This window comes from Pongo pygmaeus, chromosome 4 (assembly GCF_028885625.2).
Source record: "Pongo pygmaeus isolate AG05252 chromosome 4, NHGRI_mPonPyg2-v2.0_pri, whole genome shotgun sequence".
NCBI lineage: Eukaryota > Metazoa > Chordata > Mammalia > Primates > Hominidae > Pongo > Pongo pygmaeus.
In genome coordinates, this window is record NC_072377.2 from 137,591,365 (window position 1) to 137,608,433 (window position 17,069).

Below are 17,069 nucleotides of genomic sequence, written 5' to 3' on the forward strand. Positions count from 1 at the left end.
AGATGGGGTTTCACCATTTTGGTCAGGCTGGTCTTGAACTCCTGACCTCAAGTGATTTGCCTGCCTCAGCCTCCCAAAATGCTGGGACTACAGGTGTGAGCCACTGCACCTAGCCCATCTTTTATTATTTAATTCAACCAGTATTTATTGTGCCAGATCCTGTTCTAGGTGCTGGAGCTATGGCAGTGAACAATCAGACAAATGCATGTCCTCATATTAGATTGAATCCTAATTGTGGAGATGGATAATAAACAGTAAACACATTAAAATACACATAGTATGTCAGATAGTAAAACAGTTTCTACCAGCAGCCTCTTTATGGAGGGACAGTGTGGGTCATGGTGAGCTACACTGATTTGTCTTTGCAAAGGAACTTTTCTTAAGATTTGTTGTTTTACACTGTGGTCCTTCATCTCCAAGTATCGTGTTTGGTTGAAAGCTAAAATAGGCTAGGCGTGGTGGCTCATGCCTGTAATCCCAGCACTTTGGGAGGCCGAGGCAGGAGGATTGCTTGAAGCCAGGAGTTTTGAGACCAGCATTGGCAACAAAGCAAGAACCCTGTCTCTACAAGAAAAAAATAAATTAGCTAGGTATGGTAACGTGCTTTTGCTCCCTGCTACTTGGGAGACTGAGGCAGGAGGATTGCTTAAACCCAGGAGGTTAAGTCTCCAGTGAGCTGTGATCATGCCACTGCGCTCCAGAGAGAGAGAATGACAGAGAGAGAGACCCTGCCTCCAAAAAAATAAAAAAAGAAGCTAAAAGTGACCTTCAAGGTATTACTTCGAAAACTAGCTTTTTTTTTTCAATCCCCTCTTGAGATAATGTTGCATTGATAATGGGAAGCATTGTTCATTTTAGCTTTTAGGGCTAGGACATGAAGAAAGAAATATAATAAGTCTAGGCCCCTTTGTTGTTTTCTTGCAGGTGACATATATGGAGGAAGAGAGAAATTTTACCACTGAGCAAGTGACTGCCATGCTTTTGTCCAAACTGAAGGAGACAGCTGAAAGTGTTCTTAAGAAGCCTGTAGTTGACTGTGTTGTTTCGGTGAGTTTGATCCCTATACGTTATTGGGAATTTGCATGAAGAAGCAGAGAGAAGAAAGCTGCTAATTTCAAGTAAAGTTGTTTTTTGTCTCAGGTTGTAATGGTTATTTAAAAAATTTGTCAGGCTGGGCACGGTGGCTCACGCCTGTAATCCCAGCACTTTGGGAGGCCAAGGTGGGTGGATCACCTGAGGTCAGGAGTTCGAGACCAGCCTGGCCAACATGGTGAAACCCCGTCTCTACTAAAAATACAAAAATTAGCTGGGTGTGGTGGTGGGCACCTGTAATCCCGGCTACTCGGGAGGCTGAGGCAGGAGAATCACTTCAACCTAGGAGGCTGAGGTTGCGGTGAGCTGAGATCTTGCCATTGCACTTCGGCCTGGGCGACAAGAGCAAAACTCTGTTTCAAAGAAAAAAAAAATTTATGAAACTAGTCTTCATTTTGTTACTCTCTTCTGCTGCTTAGCTTTTGCTCAGGCCTCTTTTGTTATTCTGCCTGTTTAAATCTCTTCTGTACTTCAAGGTGCATTCATCTTAGCCTGCCCACTTCTTCCTGGATTTTTTTCATCGCCTAGCATAGCACAGGGTAGCCACTCATTTGTTGAATTAGTTGGATACCTCTAATTGTAAATGGCACTTGTTCTCTATTTGTATTTGCTGTTGATATCTAGCGTTAAAGACAAAGGCAAGGACTGGGCATGGTGGTTTAATCCCAGCACTGTGGGAGGCCAGGGCAGGAAGATTGTTTGAGACCAGCCTGGGCGACACAATGAGATCCCTGTCTTTACCAAAAACAAAAACAAAAACAAACAAACAAAAAATTAGCTGGGCATGGTGGTGCACACCTGTAGTCCCAGCTACTTGGGAGGCTCATTCGAGCCCAGGAGTTTGAGGCTGCAGTGAGCTGTGATCACACCACTGCATTCTAGCCTGGACAACAGAGTGAGACCCTGTCTCAAAAAAATTATCCAAAAAACAAAGACATGGCAGCAGTTGACTTTATCTTTTGCATATCCGTGTTAAGATGGAAGCCTGGCTACTGTAGCTTTGTGCTTTAGTATGGTGGAATCCTTAGGGACTGTTGAAATACGTGTGGTTACATTGGCTTTGCCACCATATCTCCTCATTCTGCAATTGTTACCTGATACTTTAGTTTCGTGGCCTCTTTTGTCTTAATGTTGGTGCATTGATTGGCAAAGCAAGGACTGTTAGGTGGCTTTTTCACCCCAGAGTCTGTTGCCTGGCGGATTCCTTGGTCCTTGGTTATTGTAAAGTAGAATTGACATTTGTCAGAAAGAATTGGATTATAGTTGTGTACACCATTCTGGGGATAGGCTTTATTCTTTATAGAAGAATGAAAATTCTGTGTTCCTTTAAAAAGCTCAGATTCAGTGACCTTGATTCCCCAGTGGCTGATACACCAGATCCTGTATTTCTTAGATGTTTCCTACCTTTCCTCAGCTCTCCATTGGTCTCCCAGATTTGTTTCCATTCTTCCATCTAGTGCCCCTAGCTTTGATCCTTCATAACACTCTGTGTGGGAGTAAAATTTATGTAAAATATTGGAATGCCTAAGTGTCTTTTCCAGTTTTGGGTATCAAGTTAAAAGGTGATAGTGTTGAGTCATGTTTGGGCGGGGCCTCAAGATCACACTTGAGTTTTGGTAATTTGCTTAGGAGGGTTCACAGGCCCTAGCATATAGCTATTCTCATGCTAAGATTTATTGTAGTGAAGGGATACAAAGCAAAATCAACAAAGGGAAAAGGCACATGAGGCAGAGTCTGGAGGAAACCAGGCACAAGCTTCCCAGAGTCAGCATGTGCTTAACTCCAGCAACAGGTTGTAACAATACGGGTGAAATGTCCTCTACCGCAGGAGTTCTACCTGAGCCTGGTCCAGGGTTTTTTTCTGTTTTTTTCTGTTTTTTTTTTTTGGAGACTGAGTTTCGCTCTTGTTTCCCAGCTTGGAGTGCAGTGGCATGATCTTGGCTCACTGCAGCTTCCATCTCCCAGGTTCAAGCCTCAGCCTTTGGAGTAGCTGGGATTACAGGCATGTGCCACCACACCCAGCTAGTGTTTTTTTTTTGTATTTTTTGTAGAGATGGGGTTTCATCATGTTGGCCAGGCTGGTCTTAAACTCCTGACATCAGGTGATCCACCCGCCCTGGCCCCACAAAGTGCTGGGATTACAGGCGTGAGCCACCACGCCTGGCTAGTCCACGATTTTTATCAGGGGTCAGTCACATTGGTACCCTATACCTAGCATGAACCAAAATTCCAACTCCCAGAAGGAAAGCCGGTAGTCAGCACAAGCTACATGTTTATATAAACAGTTTAGGTACAGTGAACCACTCTTAATCATTTAGGGAAATTTTTTCTATTGATATAGTGAACTGTTTGCGAATCAAGATCCTAGATGCCAGGCAAGGACCAACATGCAAGCAGGCGTTTTCTAAGGATATCAGTTTCTGGCCTTTATATTAACTCTTCTCTGCTGTCACTACTTTAGCTGTTGGTATTTTGGTCTGCCATGTAATGAGTATATGTAAGGTAATGGTATGGCTATTTGTTAACCCTAACACTGCTTACTAAACACTCTAACTTTTCCCTACTAGTTTGAAATATTTTCTTGATCATATACAGAATAAATTGCTGTAGGTATTTGATGGCGTTCCTGGATTTTACTAACTAAAATTAGAATCTATAATACAGTAAACATCCTTTTTTTTTTTGGAGGTTCCTTGTTTCTATACTGATGCAGAAAGACGATCAGTGATGGATGCAACACAGATTGCTGGTCTTAATTGCTTGCGATTAATGAATGAAACCACTGCAGGTAAGGAGGACTGTTGATTATTTTTTTGACTTGGTTAATCTTGAAGGTTGTGAAATTTTAAAACCCCAGAGTTTCTTGCTCTTTATTTTGCTTTCAGCACTGCTGCTCTTGCTTACCACTGGGGTCATGGTGTTTTTGGATACTGTGTCACTTGTGAAGAATTAATCTGACCAGTGCTTTTTGTGTACCTTTATAGCATGCATTTTGGTATTTAAACACATGCTTGTTGGGGAAGGAGCACACTTAGCGTGTGGAGCAGTGCTTTGAGTTAAAGACTGGTCTTCTCTTAGACTTGTGGACTGGTAGAGTCAGAGGAATGGGACATTAAGCAGCATCTCATGGACAGAACATGTGGGGATGTTAACATAGCATAGGGGTAGAAGAGATCCAGGAAAATATATTTGGAAAATGGGGGAAATGGCTTGGAGAAAATTATGCCAAAGTCCATTGGCAACTGTAAGGAAGTCTAAGTGAATATCAGTATTTAATTCTTGGAAGATAATCTTTTTCTTGAATAAATTATACAGTGCTTATGAAGAATTTGATTTCTAAAACATAACACATGTAGTTGCATTCGTTATATATAAAACCTCTTTTTTCCTGCTTAAATGAATTTTATTTACTTAGATGTTCTTATGTTTAATTTTTGTGTTTTTTCTTCTGTAGTTGCTCTTGCATATGGAATCTATAAGCAGGATCTTCCTGCCTTAGAAGAGAAACCAAGAAATGTAGTTTTTGTAGACATGGGCCACTCTGCTTATCAAGTTTCTGTGTGTGCATTTAATAGAGGAAAACTGAAAGTAAGTATATATTTTTTTTCCAGAAGACTGTGTTAGTAGTATGGTAATTAAGAAATTTTGAGAGACAATGATTTTTTCTCATCTACAATATGGGAGAAACAATGCATACCTTACAGGGTTATTCAGAGGATTTTTTTTCTTTTCTTTTTTTCTCTTTTTTTTTTTTTTTTGAGACAGAGTTTCGCTCTTGTTGCCCAGGTTGGAGTGCAATGGCGCTATCTTGGCTCACCGCAACCTCCACCTCCCAGGTTCAAGCGATTCTCTTGCCTCAGCCTCCCTAGTAGCTGGGATTACGGGCATGTGCCATCACGCCCAGCTAATTTTGTATTTTTAGTAGAGACGGGTTTTATCCATGTTGGTCAGGCTGGAACTCCCGACCTGAGGTGATCCACCTGCCTTGGCCTCCCAAAGTGCTGGGATTATAGGCGTGAGCCACGGTGCCCAGCAGTAGGATTTTTTAACATGTAGTTCCTTGGTGAATTTTACATGGGGGATTGAGAGGGTGGTACAGGTGCTCTGTCCTCTTGCTCATGAGGTTTTGAGTGTTCTGGAAAAGGGGTTTCTTTTGGATTCCAAAACAAACTGGACTAGGAATTACAGATTTCTAGAAAGCCTAAAGTTTAAGCAGTTTTGTACACACAGAAGTATAGAAGGCAAGGAGGGGCCAGAGGGTGATCTCTGTCATAGTTGAGTTTGCTGGTTTATGCTAGTTCCACAGTAGGGTATAAAATTCTCTGTCTAGATGATTTTATCTAGAATTTAGTGAAGAACCAAGGATTTCTCAAGTGTTTGCTTTAATTATTTGAATTGTATATTAAAATTCTTGGTGCCAAGGTCTAAATTGACCATCTTGTACCCATTGGAGATTGGTGGAGAGGGATTACCCCAAACTAAATATTTGGTAATTTTGGAGGCATTTTGAGACTTTATTTGTTATGGTCTTGTTTCTTTGAAAAGTAGACGTTTCCACTTTATTTTCTGGTTTATATTGTTTCTAGGTGGTTTTGTTTTTAAATAAAAAGAAAGTGAATCTTTTAGATAATTGGGAAATGAGAGATTTGTGATTTTGCTTTTTGACAGCTATAAATGGTGGACCAAATGTAATTCTCAGTGTTTAAACTTTAATCACTAATAGAATTTCTAAGATCTATGCTATGCTTTCATCTTTTTAAACAGAAGACTTTGGTTATAATTTAGCCTGGCTTTGGATCAGAATGATGTGTATTAGTAGCCATCTGCTTCTGTTTTTCTAAATTGTCCTTCAGTGTTATCTGTCACCTGTCAGTTTTCCAATCCTTTTGATTACTTTTAAATTATAAAAATCTTCATTACAAAAATCTCCCCAAATTGGAAAACATTTATGTGTAAAGAAAAGTCTGGGCAAATGGTAAAACCCTGTCTCTACAAAAGTTAGGTGGGTGTGGTGGTGTTCCTGTAGTCCCAGCTACTCTGGAGGCTGAGGTGGGGGGATTGCTTGAGCCCGGAGTTTGAGAACAGCCTGGGCAGCATGGCGAAACCCCGTCTCTACAAAGAAAATACAAAAATTAGCTGGATGTGGTGATGTGTGCCTGTAGCCCTAGCTACTTGGGATGCTGGGGTGGCAGGATTGCTTGAGCCTGGATGGTCGAGGCTACAGTGAGCTGAGATCGTGCCACTGCACTCCTCCCTGGGCAACAGAGTGAGACCCTGTCTCAACAACAACAAAAAAAAGAAAAGTTACTTAAAATCTTACCATTCTTAACAGCTTGGTGTATTTCAGTCTAGTTTTCTAAGAAAACAGAATTGGAGTCACTGTATTTAGCTCTGTGTCCTGTCTTTTTTTTTAAGTTAACATACTAAGAAAATTTCCCCCATGACGTTTAGCATTCTTTGAAGAGATTGTTTTTACTGGTTTTATTCCTTCATAAGGATGTCATCACTTATTTAGCCTAACTTCTATTACTGAATCTAATTAGATCTAGTTTGCTTCTCATCTGTTAGAGATTTGAAAACGGGTAACCCAGGCTAATTAGACTTCCAGGTTAAATAGAAACACATTGCTGTGAGCTAAGGCTTTAAGGAATCCTTTGGTAGTAAACTGCAGAGAGTTGAGCCTTGGTATTACTCAGTTTTGTGATAGTGAGTAGACTAGAAGTATGCACATGACATGTTAGTATATTTTACCTTGGACATGTAACTGCTATTGGGAGTCAGACTGGTGTAGTGGGGAGGGCATGGACTTTGGAATTAAGGAGATTTGGCTTTGAATTCCACTTCTACCACTTAGTAGCTTTGCGAACTGCAGTTTATCTCATCTCTCTAGGTCTGTAGCATTATCTGTAAATTGGGGATTATAGTGCCTATTTTTACAGTGTGGGGTAATAAGGATTAAATGATGTATACATTGCTTTGTTTTAACCTTAATGTAACCCTCTCTTTTTTTTTAAATAACTTACCAGGTAAATATATATCATCTGTTTCAAAATCGATTGGTTAATTGTTAGATTAATTCTCATTTTTTCCTTAAGGTTCTGGCCACTGCATTTGACACGACATTGGGAGGTAGAAAATTTGATGAAGTGTTAGTAAATCACTTCTGTGAAGAATTTGGGAAGAAATACAAGCTAGACATTAAGTCCAAAATCCGTGCATTATTACGACTCTCTCAGGAGTGTGAGAAACTCAAGAAATTGATGAGTGCAAATGCTTCAGATCTCCCTTTGAGCATTGAATGTTTTATGAATGATGTTGATGTATCTGGAACTATGAATAGGTAAGTATATTACTATTTCGATGTTAAAGTGAAGAGTGAGTTTTCTCCACATATATTAACCTTTAATTGGCTAATTGTTAAAATCATCATGGGGGTTATATGATAATTTTGGTTCCATTTTAAAAATTAGAAGCCATTCAGGACCCTGCTTTTTATGTAAAGTTGGGTCTGGTTATTCTAATAATGTAGACTAATGTTTTTGTTCTGATTAATTGAATATTCCAACATGTTGGTAGTTCTTTACATATGCATTTGTTATACACAAGATTTCAGTTTCCAAAAAATCAGGGCAAAGGGCTGTAATGCAGAATTAAATTGAATTTAATTTACCCATTGATTAAGAAATTGTAAATTTTTTTTGAGTTGGAGGTTTTTGCTCTTTTGCCCAGGCTGGAGTAAAGTGGCACAGTCTCGACTCACTGCAACCTCTGCCCCCAGGTTCAAGTGATTCTCCTGCCTCAGCCTCCTGAGTAGCTGGGGTTATAGGTGCCTGCCACCACGCCCAGCTAATTTTTGTATTTTTAGTAGGGACGGGTTTTCGCCATGTTGGCCAGGCTGGTCTCAAACTCCTGATCTCAGGTGATCCACCCACCTCAGCCCCCCAAAGTATGAGGATTACAGGTGTGAGCCACCGTGCCTAGCCTGAAATTTTTCTTTTTGAAAGATTCGGGTTCACTTGAGGGTGACAGCTCTTTTTGTATAGTGCTGCAAGAATTCTGGGTAATTGACATTTCAGGGTTATCCTCAGAAACACCCAGAGTGTTATTGTTGCCTGGTTCGGTTGCTTGGATGGTGGGAGTAAGATGTTCTTTTGGCTGTGAACTCTGCTGGTAGAATTCAGGCAAGACTGATGGTGTATTTGGAGACATGTGCCTGAGCTATCCATAAAAAAATTGAAATGGTGTTTATTGTTGCCTGGTATCCAAATTTTTAGTCAGCTCTCCCCCTACTTGCAAGAGATGGCTTTTGTTTTTGTTAAGCAGCAGTCTTGTGTGTGTGTATGTGTGTTCCATGAAGTCTGGAGGTAGGCCAATATGTTTCAGAAATTGTTAGTGAAATGTTACGTGTTTGTAAGAGCTAAGTAGATACTTATTAAGTAGTTTAAATTTTTTAAAAACTGAATTTGCCTGTGTGCTGTTTTTTGAAAATAGTTGTGGCCAGGTATGGTGGCTCACGCCTGTAATCCCAGCACTTTGGGAGGCAGAGGCAGGTGGATCACGAGGTCAGGAGATTGAGACCATCCTGGCTAACATGGTGAAACCCCGTCTCTACTAAAAATACAAAAAATTAGCCAGGTGTGGTGGTGGGTGCCTGTAGTCCCAGCTGCTGGGGAGGCTGAGGCAGGAGAATGGTGTGAACCTGGGAGATGTAGCTTGCAGTGAGCCGAGATTGCACCACTGCACTCCAGTCTGGGTGACAATGAGACTCCGTCTCAAAAAAAAAAAAAAAAAAGAAAAAAAAAAAGTTGTACTGTGATGGGGCGTGGTGGCTCACTCCTGTAATCCCAGCACTTTGGGAGGCAGGTGGATCACTTGAGGTTAGGAGTTAGAGACCAGCCTAGCCAACGTGGCGAAACTCTTTCTCTACTAGAAATACAAAAACTAGCTGGGTGTGATGGCAGGCGCCTGTAATCCCAGCTACTCAGGAGGCTGAGGCAGGAGAATCACTTGAACTTGGGAGACGAAGGTTGCAGTGAGCTGAGATCATGCCACTGTACTCTAACTTGGGCAACAAAGTGAGACACTGTCTCCAAAAAAAAAAAAAAAGTTGTACTGTATTTACATCATCAGAATACATAGCTCTTATATGTTCTATATTATAGCCTTCATTTGGTGTGATTATTGTTATTTTTTTGAGACAGGATCTTACTCTGTCACCTAGGCTGGAGTGTAGTGGTGTGATCTTGGCTCACTGCACCCTCTGTTTCCTGGGCTCAAGTGATCCTCCTGCCTCAGTCTCCTGAGTAGCTGGGACTACAGGCACGTGCCCCCACGCCTGGCTAATTTTTGTATTTTTTGTAGAGACTGGGTGTCACCGTGTCGCCCAGGCTGGTCTTGAACTCCTGAACTCAAGTGATCTGCCTGCCTCAGCCTCCCAAAGTGCTGGGGTTACAGGCACGAGATACCGTGCCTGGCCCCCTTCATTTAGTCTTTAACATTCACCTTTGTTTAAATCGATGAAACCAGATTATTTGACATTATATTTCTTTTAATTAATGGTTTCTTCACTTAAGAAAAACTTGAGGTGAAATTCAAGTATCATAAAATTAAGCATTTTAAAGTAAACAATTCACTGGAATTTAGTACATTCACAGGGTTGCGTAATGGCCACCTCTATGTAATGGAAAACATTTTCATCACCCCAGAATAAAACTTCATACCCAGTAGGTGATTATTTCCTGTTTCCCCTTACCTCTGGTCCCTGGTGATCAACAGCTTGTTTTCTGTTTCTGTGGATTTATCTATTCTGGATATTTCATATAAGTGGAATCATGTAATATGTGTCTGGCTTCTTTTGTTCTAACTTCTCAGTGTAATGTTTTTGAGGTTCATCCACATTCTGTATCAGTACTTAATTTGTTTTTTTGGGCAGATATTATTTTCTTGTATGGATATACCATATTTTATTCATCCATTCGTTTGCTGATGGGCATTTGGGTTTCTACTTTTTAGCTATTGTGAATAGTGCTATGGACATTTGTGAACAAGTACTTGTTTTCAGGTCTTTTGCTTATATACCTAGGAGTGGAATTGCTGGCTTATACAGCAATTCTGTGTTTAACTTTTTGAGGAATCTCCAAACTGTATTTCTCAGTGATTACCCCACCAGCGCTGTACTGGGTTTCAGTTTCTCCACGTCTTTGTCAGCACTTATTTTCAATTTTTTGGATTATTTTAGTAGATTACTAGTAGCTTTGTGTTAATTCATCGTTTTGATGGTTGGAAGTGCATTCTCCTGCAGATTCCTAAGGGATAGCACGTGTGAATAGTATTCCTTAAGTTCTTGCATGTTGATGACAGTTTGCCATGTTTATACTTAAAAGTCACTTTAGCTGGATAGAACATTGTTAGCTTTTCTTTCCTTGTTGAGGATCTTAAATGCAGTAACAATCTATTTTCTTTTGGTGTATAACATTGCTGTCAAAGTGTGACAGCATAGTTTTTAGATATTTGTCACTTGTTCGTTTTGCTTAGATGCCCAAATATTTTTGATTTTTTTTTTCTTGAAAGTCCATTTGGGTGTGGTGGCTCACACCTGTAATCCTAGCACTTTGGGACGTCGAGATGGGCGGATGGCTTGAGCTCAGGAGTTCGAGACCAGCCTGGGCAACATGGCAAAACCTCGTCTCTACTAAAAATACAAAAAAATAGCATGATGTGGTGGCATATCGCTTGTAGTTCGGGCTACTCGGGAGGCGGAGGTGGGAGGATCACCTGAGCTTAGTAAGTCGAGGCTGCAGTGAACCATGATCACACCACATTGCACTCCAGCCAGGGTGATGAGAGTGAGATCCTGTCTCAAAAAAAAAAACAAAAACAAACTCAATAATTTTACTACAATATGTTTTGATGTTGGTTATTTTGCATCAGTTTTTTTCCAGGTATGCAGTGTGCCTTTTCATTATATAGTTTGACATTACAAATTTAAGTTTAATTAAAATTTCTTAAGTTTTCTTGAATTATATTTTCTAGTATTCTGTTGTAGTGCTGTGGTTTTCTCTTTTGGGAATTCCTACATAATTATGTTGGATCTTCTTTGCCTATCTTACATATTTTTTTTTTTTTAGTTTGCCTGTTTTTTGTATTTGCCATTTTTGGTCCAGTCCTTCATGGCATTGCTCTTGTGTACTGTTTAGTTTTCATTTCTGACATTTATTCTTACACTTCTAATTCTGTTCTAGGTCTTTCTAATTCTGATTTGTTCTTTCATTTCCTGTATCACTTTTATTGAGATATAATTCACATACCATAAAACCTTACTATTTTAAAGTGTACAATTCCAAGGTTGTGCAACTGTGACCACTATTTAATTCTAGAATGTTTTTATCACCCCAAAAAGAAACCTTGTGCCCATTAGCATTTACTCTCCATTTCCCTCCATACCCTAGGCAATTACCAATATGTTTTCTGTCTCTATAGATTTGCCTGTTCTTTTTTTTTTTTTTTTTTTGAGACAGTGTCTCAGTAGGTCACCCAGGCTGGAGTACAGTGATGTGATCTTGGCTTGCTTCAACCTCCACCTCCCGGGTTTAAATGATTCTCATGCCTCAGCCTCCTGAGTAGCTGGAATTACAGGTGTGGGCCACCATGCCCAGCTACTTTTTGTATTTTTAGTAGAGATGGGGTTTCGCCATGTTGGCCAGGCTGGTCTTGAACTGCTGACCTCGAGTCATCCACCCACCTCTGCCTCTCAAAGTGCAGGGATTATAAGTGTGAGTCCCTCTTTTGTTTTTGTGAAATATTTTAAAAATGTGGCTTAACTTTCTGAGATGTTTTCCCTCCCTCTTCTTTTGTGTTTACTGTGTTGTCCTGCTTAGTTTGGATTTTTTAATCAGTAGTTTTTCTTCAGTGAGTTCTTTTTCTTTGAAGATAACTTTAGGTTGGACCCAGTTTGCTGTGGTCCCTGAATACCTTATTTTAGGGCCTTTTATACTTGTTTTGGAGCATGCCAACCCCTGCTGATTTCAGCTGCTGTTTTCAATTTGGCGCTCTGAGTTAGGTTATTCTGGAGTTTTCAGGTCAATTATATACCCTTTTGTTTCCTTCTGTTTATTTTGCACAGAGCTGATACTAAGCAGGAATTGTAGCTGTGGGTGGTTTGTCTCTGCCTATATGTATTTTGAGGTTTGTGGGCATATTTCATTACCTAGTTTTGTTGTAGGATTGTTTAAGCCCAGGAGATGGAGGCTGCCGTGAACCATGATTGTGCCACTGCGCTCCAGCCTGGGCGACAGAGGGAAAGCCTCTTAAAAACAAAACCAAAAAAATCCGCATCAAATTATCACATTATTCAGCAGTTGTATTTCTAGATACATATTCAAGAGAAGTGGAAACACATGTCCACAGAAAAACTCATATGTGAATGTTCATTGCACTACTCATAATAGACAAAAAGTGGAAACAGCCCAAATGTTCATCAGCTGATGAAGTGGATAAATAAAACATGCTATGTTCATACAATGGGATATTTTTGGTACTTGAAAAAAATGTAATACAGATACATACTAAAACATGGGTGAACCTTCAGAAGTTCACGCTGCTGAACGAAATCACAAAAGGCCACATTTTGTATGATTCTGTTTATATGACATGCCCAGAATTGGCAAATCTGTAGAGACAGAAAGTAGATTTAGTGGTTGCCTAGGGCTGTGGGAGTTGAGGAAAGTAACAGTTAAGGGTGATGAAAATGTTCTTTTTTAGACTGAAAATGTTTTAAAATTGATTATGGCGATGCTTGCACAACTCTGTATATATGAAGTCGCTGAATTGTATACTTTAAAAATATTTTTGTACCAAAACCTCATGCCCAAAAGTCAGTAATTACATACTTTATTTTTATCTTTTTAATTTTTTAAATTTATTTCTTTTTGAAACAAGTTCTCACTTTGTCATGCAGTCTGGAGTGCAGTGGTACGATCTCAGCTCACTGCAGCCTCACTCTCTCAGGTTCTAGAGATCCTCCCACCTCAGACCCCCAAGTAGATGGGAGTATAGGTGTTCACCAACATGCCTGGCTAATTTTTGTATTTTTTGTAGAGACCGGATTTTGCCATATTGCTCAGGCTGGTCTCAGATTCCTGAGCTCGGCCACCCTCCTCAGACTCCCAAAGTGCTAGGATTACAGGTGTGAGCCACCTCACCCGGACGGGAATTATATACTTTAAATGGGTGAATTCTATAGCATGTAAATTATATTGCAATAAAACTTTTTAAAAAGAAACTATCAAAAAACCTCTATTGTCCAGGCATGGTGGCTCACGCCTGTAATCCCAGCATTTTGGGAGGCTGAGGTGGGTGGATCACTTGAGGTCAGGAGTTTGAGACCAGCTTGGCCAATGTGGTAAAACCCCATCTCTACTAAAAATACAAAAATTAGCCGGGTGTGGTGGTGGGTGCCTGTAATCCCAACTACTCGGGAGGCTGAGGCAGGAGAATTGCTTGGACCCGGGAGGCAGAGGCTGCAGTGAGCTGAGATAGTGCCACTGCACTCCAGCCTGGATGACAGAGTGAGACTCCATCTCAAAAAAATACAAAAAAAAATTACCCGGGCTTGGTGGCGTGCACCTGTAGTCCCAGCTACTCGGGAGGCTGAGGTGGGAGAATTGCTTGAACCTGGGAGGCAGAGGTAGCAGTGAGCTGAGATTGTGCCACTGCACTCTAGCCTGGGTGACAGAATGAGACTCCATCTCAAAAAAACAAAAAAAAACCCTACTGCTGTTGCTATCTTCTTAACAATCTTTCCTTTGCTTTTCACAATTTTGATTTCGGATAGTTTCAGACGTGCAACAAAGTTGGAAGAATTTTACAATAAATGTCCTTATCCCACCACTTAGGTTCTACTGATAACATTTACTGTACTTGTTTTATTACATATTTGTTCATATATCCTATAAAGCCATCAATTTTTAATTTTTTTATTATTATTATTTTTTGAGATGGAGTTTTGCTCTTGTTGCCCAGGCTGGAGTGCAATGGCGTGATTTCAGCTCACCGTAACCTCCGCCTCCCGGGTTCAAGCGATTCTCCTGCCTCAGCTTCCCAAGTAGCTGGGGTTACAGGCATGCACCACCACACCCAGCTAAGTTTGTATTTTTTGTAGAGATGGTGTTTCTCTGTGTTGGTCAGGCTGGTCTTGAACTCCCAGCCTTAGGTGATCCGCCCGCCTCAGCCTCCCAAAGTGCTGGGATTACAGGTGTGAGCCACTGCGTGGCCTGGCCTCAATTTTGTGTTTAGCATATCTCAAAGTAAATTGCATCTGTATACTTCTTGCAGAAACTTAAATTGCGGACATCTATAAATGTAGACTTCTCCCCAAATACTAAGGTTTGCATATTAACCAGAATTCATTGTTTTTTGGATATATTTTTATATGACACACTCAGGTTTTAAGTGCTCATTTGCTGAGTTTCAACATACACATATATCTTTGTAACTAATGCCTTTATTATGAAATAGACCATTATGTTGGAATGTTTCTTCAGGCTTCCATAACCACTGATGTGCTTTTTGTATTTTTCAGTCCATAGATTAAGTTTGCCAATTCTGTAACTTCTTGTAAGTGAAATCATGTAGTATGTAGTTTTTTGTGTAAGGCATTTTTTAGTCAGCATAAAATTGAGATTCATTTGTTTGTTTCACGTGCCATTTGTTGTTCTTCTGTATTGCTAACTACTGTGCCATTGTAGGTTTGTTGTTATTGATGGACAGTGACTCTTCAGCTTTTTTTCTATTAGAAGTAAAACATTTTAAACTTCTAACATGTAAGACCTCTGGTTGCTATACATCTCATCAATATTGATGTTAGCAGTCCTTAAGTTTTGCATGCTCTGGTGGGTGCATTCTACACTTTACTATTCTTTTTTTTTTTTTTTTTTTTGAGATGGAGTTTCACTCTTTTTGTCCAGGCTGGAGTGCAATGTCCTGATCTCAGCTCATTGCAACCTCTGCCTTCCAGGTTCAAGCGATTCTCCTGCCTCAGTCTCCCAAATAGCTGGGATTACAGGCATGCACCACCACGCCTGGCTAATTTTGTATTTTTGGTAGAGACGGGGTTTCTCCATGTTGGTCAGGCTGGTCTCAAACTCCTGACTTGAGGTGATCCACCTGCCTCGGCCTCCCAAAGTGCTGAGTTTACAGGCGTGAGCCACCGCACCCAGCCTACTGTTCTTTTTTATTGAGATGTAATTTAATAAAGTTACCCCCTTTTCCCTTTTTTTTGGAGAAAGGATACCTATTGCCCAGGCTGGAGTGCAATGGGTTGATCATGGCTCACTGTAGCCTTGACCTCCCAGGCCCAGGTGATCCTCCTGCCTCAGCTTCCTGGGTAGCTGAGACTACAGGTGTGCACCACCATACCTGGCTAATTTCTTCTATGTTTTGTAGAGATGGGGTTTTGCTGTGTGGTCTAGGCTGGTCTTGAACTCCTGGGCTCAAGCCTTAGCTTCATGATGTATTGGGACTACAGGCTTGAGCCACTGTACCCAACTAGAAGTCACCCTTTTAACGTGTATAATTCAGTGATTTAAAAAAAATTTTTTTTTTTTTTTTTTTTTAGTATTTTCGTAGAGCTCAGCAGCCATCATCACAACTAAATTTCAGAACGTTTTCATTACTTCTAAAACCCTAAATGAGTGAGTAATCAGGCTGTGAAAAGACATTGAGGAACCTTAAATGCATATTGCTAAGTGAAAGAAGCCAATTTGAAAAATCTGCATACTGTAGGATTCCAACTATATGACATTTTGGAAAAGGCAAAACTATGCAGACGACCGGGTGCGATGGCTCATGCCTGTGATCTCAGCACTTTGGGAGGCCGAGGCAGGTGAATCACTTGAGGTCAGGAGTTGAAGACCAGCCTGACCAACATGGTGAAATCCCATCTCTACTAAAAAAAAAAAAAAAAAAAAAAAAAAACCTAATTAGCTGGGTGTGGTGGTGCACGCCTGTAATCCCAGCTACTCAGGAAGCTGAGGTAGGAGAATTGCTTGAACTCGGAAGGTGGAGGTTGCAGTAAGCTGGGCAACAAGATTGAAACTCCTTCTGAAAAAACCCCCGCGCCCCCCCGCCTCCCTCCAAAAAAAAACTATGCAGACAATAAAACAGTCAGTTACCTGGAGTTTGGAGCAGGGAGGGTTGAATAGTTGGAGCACAGGGAGGGATGAATAGTTGGAGCACAGGAATGAGTAGTTGTAGAACAGTGAGATTATTCTGTATGTTACTGAAGTGGTGAATACTTATACATTGTTAAAACTCATAAAACACTAATAGGAGTTATCATTTATCAGCATTGACTCATTAATTGTAACAAATGTACCATACTAATGCAAGATGTTAATAGAGGAACTGGGCTGGGAGTGAGGAGGGGATGTATGGGGATTCTTGTTATGTTCATTTCTCTGTAGACCTAAAACATCTAAAAATGTGTATTAATATAAAAGAAAGAGACATGGTTGTGTATGCCTGTAGACCCAGCTACTTGGGAGGCTAAGGTGGGAAAATCACCTGAGCCTGGGAGCTCACTGCTGAGGTTGCAGTGAGAGTGAGCCAAGATCGTGCCACTGCACTCTAGTCTGGGCAATAGAGTTAGACCCTGTCTCAAAAACAAACTCTGTACTCATTAGGTGTCCTTCCCATCTCTTCTTCTTCCCTTTAGTCATTGGTAGCCACTCGTCTCCTTTCTCTGGATATACCTATTCTGAATATTTCACATAAATTTTTGTTCTTGTTTGACTTTAACCCAGCATAATGTTTTCATGTGTTGTAATATGTATTAGTTCCTCTTATTATATTCATTCATTTGTATTGCTTTATGCAGTTGGTAGGCATCTGGGTTGTTTCGGCTGCTTGTGAACGTTGATATACCAGTTTTGTGTGTGAACATGTGTTTTCTATTCTTTTGGCTATATACCTAGAATGGA

General features: G+C 40.5%; 1 protein-coding gene across 2 annotated transcripts in view; it reads left to right on the forward strand.

The window, feature by feature from the left end:
* Positions 1-17,069, forward strand: part of HSPA4 (heat shock protein family A (Hsp70) member 4) — a 57,303-nt gene that overhangs the window by 22,333 nt on the left and 17,901 nt on the right. For both annotated transcript variants that reach the window (XM_054487429.2, XM_063665494.1), the window contains exons 4-7: positions 925-1,047; positions 3,781-3,880; positions 4,547-4,680; positions 7,188-7,432. In XM_054487429.2, the coding sequence (XP_054343404.1) occupies positions 925-1,047; positions 3,781-3,880; positions 4,547-4,680; positions 7,188-7,432 (602 nt within the window). The remainder of the gene's footprint in view (positions 1-924; positions 1,048-3,780; positions 3,881-4,546; positions 4,681-7,187; positions 7,433-17,069) is intronic.